The sequence below is a fragment of the Daktulosphaira vitifoliae genome, unplaced genomic scaffold (genome assembly GCF_025091365.1).
Source record: "Daktulosphaira vitifoliae isolate Bord-2020 unplaced genomic scaffold, ASM2509136v1 Scaffold_5, whole genome shotgun sequence".
NCBI classification, from domain to species: domain Eukaryota; kingdom Metazoa; phylum Arthropoda; class Insecta; order Hemiptera; family Phylloxeridae; genus Daktulosphaira; species Daktulosphaira vitifoliae.
In genome coordinates this window covers 21,708,939-21,717,180 of record NW_026099576.1, presented here as the reverse complement: position 1 = coordinate 21,717,180, position 8,242 = coordinate 21,708,939, and the positions used below count along the sequence as shown (strand labels likewise).

Here is an 8,242-nt window from a genome sequence, read left to right as displayed (position 1 = left end):
AATTTTGTCTGATATATGTGTGATTATTTTTTTATATATGAATATACCTTTATTCAATATAAAATTTATATTGAATTAATATATTTAAGTAATTATATAAACATATTTATCAAATAATAATTATACCAACGAACTTTTTTGGAGTTTTTAACTAAATAGGATGTGCATCGTTCGAACTCCAAAGATTTTCTCAATATTAAAGTCAAAAATTTTCTTTTAGTAAATGTTAAATATGTTAAATAATAATATTTAACATGTTTCATCATATAAAATATTTTATATAGTATCTTTAACCATATTTTGTATNATAATAATATTTAACATGTTTCATCATATAAAATATTTTATATAGTATCTTTAACCATATTTTGTATCAAATATATAATATTTATTTATCATATCAATGATTTATAGGTGTCGGACCATTTGAAATATTTTTGTGTCAGACGATTATTCATTTAATAATTGTTTTCATACAAACAGCATTGGTATTAATCTTTATGTTAGTAGTATTCCATATAGAATGCAAAGGAAATTTAAGTTTTATCTTTCTTTTGGCTTTTTTACAAGGTATAAGTGGGATTTTTTTTGGTAAGTAAGAAAAAAATTTTTTTTTTTAATTAAAATATGATTAGTATTATAAGTATTTATTTTTATTTAGGATTGATTATCTCAAAAGCCAGTAAAATAAAAAAAAACGCAAGCCATATTGCTATAGGATGTTTCTACCCTATTTTATTACTCAGTGGTAAGTAATCTAACAAATTAAAATGGTTTATCATAAAATTAACGCTATTAAATTAAGTGTTATTAGCATGAAATTAGTTTGGTATATTTTATAGTGAATCACGGGTGTAATTTAAACTAAAAATATTATAACTTATTTGATTATGAATACTAAAAACAGTGTTAATGATGTTTCTTGCTGCAGTATTTCATTTTAGAATACACTGATATATTGTCATATTCAAACAAAGCTATTAGTGTTGGGTTTATTAATTTCCATTCATTCAAAAGTGATGTTAAATGAAAGAGATATCGAGTGTTTTAGTGATGACGTCTCACGGGTAATCAGCCGAATCTGTGATGACGTCAAAATGATGTCGCTTACGGCGGTGCAATTAAACTGTGCGTGAAAGAGACTTCAGTGCCGACGCCATAAAAACGATACTTACAGGGGTCAACTCCGTGTGACGAGGGTCGTGTCGTTGTGAAGTCCTTGTAAGTGTTTAAACGTTGACGTCACATACACTAATATATATTTCCCAACCCTATCCGGTAATAGTGTGTACGATCAAGTTCTACTACTACGAGTCTTACCGAGTGTTATACAGTGCTTTCCCGGTAGGATCCTAACAGTTGGCTAAGCTGTACCTTAACGGGGCAACGCTGGCCCTATGTAATTTATATCCCACTAGAAGGGCAATTAGCGGTTTCGTGACCAATAAAGATAGACTCTCAACTAACAACGATAACAAGCATTTATTTCTATTTAATAGTATATTTAAATATAACCTGACTGGATCTCTAGTGATGTTGTGTACACAATCCGATTGTAATAAAATAATCCTAATAATTAAATTAATAGTAAAAGATAATATTGTCGGAATTAGGTTGTAGCAAATAAAGTATAATCTGTAATAAAAAATGAGTAGCCGCGAGCGTGTTAAAATGTCGACTGACTGTTATTATATATCTATTTAATGAAGAAGAATATCATCGGTTTTGTTTACACCCGCGCGTGTCGCATATCTGTAGTAGGCCGTAGGGACGTTTGTGCTGATCAGGCACTAGTTTGGTATTGAAATGCTAATGTTGGTGAAGGACGAATAATGTGTACGTTACAGGGCATACAGTAAGCTCCCGGACGATTTGGGTTACCACACCACCCGTGAGACCTATCCACTAAATATACTCACTTTCATTTGACGGCACCTTTGAAAGCCATACCATACTTTTTAAATATATAAAAATTAAAACTACATTATAGAAGTAATACTGAACAATTAAGTGTGTTGAAAAAAAAAGTACCCATATATATTTTATCGTTTAAACCTATCAAGCATAATAAACCCCGCTTAACACACTATTTTTTTTTGCTCCCTGAAGTTTTTACTGTAAAATATTCCTAACAAATAAAAAATCAAAGAAGCGTTTTTCTTATCTCAATTTCACACGAACATCCATTAAATCTTTAATACCTTATATTGGACATAGAAACCCATACGGTGTTGTTATTATCTAATATTGATCAATAATCAAAGACGAATTAATTCGTTGTTTTACTATTTCCTCTTTGAGAGCTTATTAACAAGATTTTACTGTATGAAGTATTGTAATTTAGCGTGTGTAATAATAAAATCAACCGGTCCTTTAAAACACGTCGTAATTTATTTTACAAATTCGTATCCGTTTTTATTTTATAAGCAAAAAATTAATGAGCTTTTCGTACATTTTAAAGTGACTATGAATTAAGTAATTGTACAGAGCCTTGACGATTAAAGTTTTGTTAATTGTCAAAAAAAAAGAAATTAATATTTTTATACTTGAATTTTTTTGAAATTTCTTGACAGGTATCTTATGGCCTATTGAAAGTATGCCAGAAATGTTGCAGAACGTCAGTTATTTACTACCATTAACCATGTCCACAGTATCAATGCGTAATATGTGTTTAAAAGGTTGGAATATTTTACAAGTTGAAGTATATTTTGGATTTATATCTACAATATTTTGGATAATTTTGTTTTGGCATATTAGTATGTACATAAAAAAACTCAAACCATCGATGACCACAACTACACATTCTATACCATGTAATAACATACCCAAGGAAATTTTAAGTATTACAATTTTATTTTTAATTTTAACTATATGGAATTCTAAGATTATATTTTTTTTTAGTTAATCAGAAGAAAAAATTGGAAAATTAAAAGTAATAATACTTTAAATACTAATAATGAAGTAATACAAATATTCAATATATGCAATTTAACTAAATATTGTTCCTTCTATCTTTATACTGAGAAACATTATATTCTTATTAAGCAGAGTGAAAAATAATAAATTAAATATTTAATATATATGAATTTGTCTACTCAGATTGGTCAAAATTTTTAAATATACATACTTTAGGAATTCGAGGATTCTTTAGTAAGATTGAACCGAAATATTTATTGATCGATTCGTATTTTAATATATTATTAAAATTTTATAAATATGTGTGTTAAAAATAAATTATTAAAATGTATGAGTCTCTGTTTATTCCATCGAGAACAATAATCATAAACATCAAAAAATTATTTTCTAAAAAAAATATTTTGTTTATTAACTTTAATTGTAATATAATTACAGGTCACGTTGCGTAGGTGTCTGATTCAACTCAACCGTTCTCTCTGACATGAACAACAGCTTTCAAATTCATCAGAACATTAAACAATAATTATAAAAATGATCTTAATTTTCTTCAGAGAATACAGAAAAAAAATGAAAATAATAAAATAGTTCAATTATTTATTCTAATAATAATTATTTATAATAAAATAAGTCATATGCATAACTATAACGTATAAGTTTTTTAATCTTAATCAGATTAATTAGGTTTTTCTGTCGTAATGCAACAAAAGATTAATTTCATATTAATAAATGATTACAGAATGATCTAAATATTCTCTATTATTATTCTTGAATTATTGTTAAAATTTCGAGGAGATAAATTTCGCGAAATTTAATGTTATATTTTAATGTCAAAAATAACTACTGGAACTTACTAACGATCCTTAACTAACACATTTGTGAAATCATTCAATGAGAAGAGACTTCTTTGCGATTTCATTTTGTTGTTTCATACGTCTAATATTTCCAATAATATTAAATTTAAATTATTTATTATTAATTTTTAAATATTCCAAAATTAACCAATTAAACGCATCCATTTGATATTAATGTTATCGTACTTCATGTAGGAATAGGATTGATTAATAAACTAGAGATGGTTATACAAACATATGATAAAGAAACTTTAAAATTCTCACTATTCAATTGTTTTTAGCTAAAAATTGTTCATGTATATAAGTCTTAAAAATCAGTTGTTCTTTCAGAAATATTCATCAAGGTGCCATTAAGTCCATGATATAATATTGATAAAAATGTCACCACTCATCATTACGTATTAACAAGCCGCGCAGAATTGAAAGAAACAGGCTATGATTATAAAAATCGGTTATAACTATAAACTGCGCCAGCCTTAGAAATATTAATCCTGATCCTCATGGAACCGTTGGATGAGCAGCGGTAAACCGAGAGTATTGGATCAAGATCAAGAAGAAGAAAAACATCGCAACCTTCTAATAGCTGGTTGTTAAATATGATAAATCGGAAGCACAAAATAAAGATAACCAGAACCATATCAAACCACAGTGGACTAGAATTAAAAAAAATGATCAAAATTAATATTGCCATAACTTAATAGTTATTTAATGTTTAAAAAGTCGAATTATCGGTTTATAAAGCCACTGAATCCAAAAGTATATTAATTTTTAAGTTTGAGCCAAGTTCAAATAATATTGACTAATAACATATTAGAACTTTTAAAATTTTTTTAACCATTTTGGTTATTTTTAAACTAATATATATATATATATATACGCCTTGATTACTTCTAAAGATTAATTAAAACTATATTCTAAAATTTCCTTTTTAAATCACTTTATAAATTTTATATATATATATATATATATATATTAGTGTTATTGCTAGATAAACAATGTAACAATAGATGATAGTAGAGAGCACAAAATGAATTCTGAATAAATAACAGTGAATAATTCTGAATTATTCACTGTTTTGAAACTATTAAGATACATTCGAAAAAAACAAATTCCTACAAGGAGTATTGCCTTGTTAAAAGTTAATTTTATTTTTCCTTTTGACCTATGGTGGATATTGTTGCAATATCATTTGAATTCATTATCATAGTGTTTTGTTACTACCATGTGATACTTATAACTCAATTCATTTATTAGGCTTGGAACTTATATTTCAAACACTGACTATCACTGGTATTTCCATGGTAACTATGTTTACCATTGACCGTGCTTAACATATATTTTAGTATGGAATATGTAGAGTAATTAATTTATCGTTGATAGCTAGATTTCTAATAAAACAATAATTAAGTTGAGGATTATTGTTTTGCTTTAGTTAGTACTATTTATTTCTTGAATTTTAAATATTTTGGTAGTGAAATGTTTTGCAGGTCAATCCCTTAATTCTTATAAAAGTAAAAACGTCTTTTTTTTAATGATAACATATATTTTAATATATTAAATGTTAGAGAGTGATCCATCTAAAAAAAAGTCAAAGCTTGGTTTGTAGCAAATTTTGAAGTTATTAACATTTTTAAATATATCGTGGTTCTAATAATGTTTTTTTTAAAAATAATAATCATCTAATTAATCCGTATCTGACTTATTGTCATCTATCTCATCATTATCTACCTTATACATTAATTGCATGTAATACTTTGGAAATTTTATTGCATCTATATCTTTTCTTTTTTTCAATAACCATGCTGAAATAAAATTGTGTTAATTTTAACGAAAATATTAAATTAAAATTTGATATGTACCTTCATAATACACATATTCTACTCTTTTAAAAGATTCTGCTATATCTTCTATGACATCATCATTCTTGATAACATTTCTTATGGTCCGTCTAAAATCATTTACAGGGATTTTCCCAGTTTTTGACTTATCTTTTCGACGAAACTCCATAAGAAATTTGTTGAAAAGACCCACCATTTTGTTTGGAATTTTGACATATGTATCATTTAAAATATGTGCAAAAATTCTGAGGCTTATATATTCATTTTCTAAAAGAAAAATTTAATTTTAAACACATAAAAATAGAACAACAAATATTATTTATTTATACTTTTATTTAAAAATATATTCTTTTAATGCAACAACTATAGTTTAATAAAAATAATTATAGATTGACATTTAACTTTGAAAATAAATCCTAAAGAATTATTTTATAAATATATTAATTTATACTGATAAAAAAATAAAATATTATTTGTTCAATTTTATGAAAAATAGGAACAAATGGGAAAAGGATCCTATATAAATTACATTGTTAATTAAATATTATGAATACAATTAATAAACAATTACTTTTTGTTTTTGAGATTTTAATTTATGGCGTAAATTTTCTTTCAAATAATGATTATTTTGTTTTCATTGTACTAATTATTTATTAATTTATAATCGGTTAAATATTCTTAAATCTACCTTCAGCGTCAAATATAGGGAGCTGTTACGATCGCCTAAATTACTGTATTATATTAAATTTTATTTTTTTACTTGTGTTAATAATTTTGTTTGTATTTAAGAGCATTGGTTTATCAGTGTTGGGTGTCGGCCGAGTACAATAGAATCCGCTGACTATCCCTTTTAGTTTAAGCCAGCCCGAATCATGCACTACCACCCCTGGACAGCCAGTATGATCCGACAGAAATACATTATACAAAAATTTTGTCAAAATATCAATATAGTCATTTGATTCATTCATTTATCGACTTACCGAATTCATTTTTTCACTGACATCACATTTACAGGGTTAAGGAGCATGAGCCTTTCCATTGTAAAAAAATTATTCTGTATACCTCTAAACTGAAGTAATCAGGAAATAAAATGGTTTAATATATGAAATTTTGTAAAAAATTTTAGTATATCTTTCTTCTCAATATGCACTTCTGTCTACGCTACTGACACTAACCATTTGAATAACATATTCTAAGTTTTAGGAAATGTTATAAAATAATCTAACAAAAAAAATGACTAATAGTTACAAATTTTAATCAAATATTTTAGCATTTACTATAATTTTTAAATGTGTAATGGTGATAAAGTGTGGATTAAAGTTTTTTTATCATAACGCATTATTTAATTTATAATTGTAATATAAAAATGTTCATTGAATGGTTGAAGAACAAATGAAGTCTAAAAATAAAAAACCCAGCACAATGGGGTCGCGGCACAGTGGTGACGTGACATAGTTGGATCAAGTATAATGATATTTGACAGTGATTAAAATCACTATCATAAAAAACGCTTCGATGCAAATCTTTAGATAGTGTTTAATTTTTAAAAAATTGATGGATTATTCCAAAAGCTACATGATCTGTTATTTTCTTATAAATATCCTAAATGAAGCACCAGCCTGGCCTTCTTCCACTTCGTGGGGAATTCACCCTCCGAGAGGCAGCGGTTCGCGACGGCGCGTATCCAGTCCGGGGCGAGGTCGTTTACCAACCCCCACACCCGGTTTGGAATCGCGTTTGGAATCCGGCCCCGCAAGCGCGCCACCGCGTCGGCCACCTCCTGGGTGGTGAATTTCTCCACCGACACGTCGTCCCCGAACGCAGGGGGAGGCAGAGGTGGGTGTGTCGGAAAGAGCGTGTCTACCGCCCTTTCCAACACTTCCGCCTCCAGTTGACCGGAAGCCGGTGAACCGCGGAGCTTCCGTATAACGATCCGGTAGGGTTTCCCCCACGGGTCGTGGTCCACCGACTTCATGAGTTCGTCCCAGCACTTCGCTTTGGCCCGCCTGATGGCGAGCTTCAGCTCTTTGCGGGCCGACCTCAGCGCCTCCCTCGGGTCCCGCGGCCAACGGTTGGAGCGCGTCATGGCCCTCCTGACCCTGACGCACTCCTTACGCCTAGCCGCCACCTCGGCATTCCACCAGTGTACTGGCGGTCCACGAGTCGACGGTGGTCGTTTGGCCGGAAGGGCGAAGTCGCAGGCTGCGGCCACCCTCTGGTCCAACTCTTCCGCCGCTTCATTCGCATAGACATGTCGGTCCGGTACCGCAAGCGCCGACCATTGAGAGAGCAATAAGCCCGTCTCGAATGCGTCGACGTCCGTGGCTGGTCCGACCCGCCAGCTCACTCGCCCACCGCGAGACGTCTCGCGGGGACATCAAGCATCTGTAAAAAAAAAATTTTATTCATATGTTCATTTTTGAAAAAGTTACGCCAGTTTTTAGTAAAAAAAAATTGAAAAAATTTCGAAAATTAGCGATTTTTAAATTTGTAATTTTTTTGGAGGTTTCCCCCATTTACGGAGAACGGGGGAATTTTTTTCAATTTTTAAGGGTAATGTCTTCGACTAGATACGATTTGTGATCTTTTGACGTATCGTTGAAAGAAATCCGTTCGGTGAGAGCTGAGAAAAAGTGG

At 29.8% G+C, this 8,242-nt stretch overlaps 2 protein-coding genes across 3 annotated transcripts in view; one reads left to right on the top strand and one right to left on the bottom strand.

Annotated features, from left to right (window-relative positions):
• Window positions 1-3,570, top strand: part of LOC126907954 (ABC transporter G family member 20-like) — a 6,990-nt gene extending 3,420 nt beyond the window's left edge. Inside the window, exons 6-10 of one of the 2 annotated variants that reach the window (XM_050689699.1) lie at window positions 415-591; window positions 662-748; window positions 2,574-2,813; window positions 2,902-2,932; window positions 3,352-3,570. In XM_050689699.1, the coding sequence (XP_050545656.1) occupies window positions 415-591; window positions 662-748; window positions 2,574-2,813; window positions 2,902-2,930 (533 nt within the window). In that variant the 3' untranslated portion in view covers window positions 2,931-2,932; window positions 3,352-3,570. Of the gene's footprint in view, window positions 1-414; window positions 592-661; window positions 749-2,573; window positions 2,841-2,901; window positions 2,933-3,351 lie in introns of both variants that reach the window. The other variant, XM_050689698.1, reaches the window with a different exon arrangement.
• The window catches only part of LOC126907942 (uncharacterized), a 143,560-nt gene that overhangs the window by 16,462 nt on the left and 118,856 nt on the right, over window positions 1-8,242 (bottom strand). The window contains exons 5-6 of the mRNA XM_050689671.1: window positions 5,627-5,872; window positions 5,496-5,569 (exon numbers count right to left, since the gene is read on the bottom strand). Coding sequence (XP_050545628.1) covers window positions 5,496-5,569; window positions 5,627-5,872 — 320 coding nt within the window. The remainder of the gene's footprint in view (window positions 1-5,495; window positions 5,570-5,626; window positions 5,873-8,242) is intronic.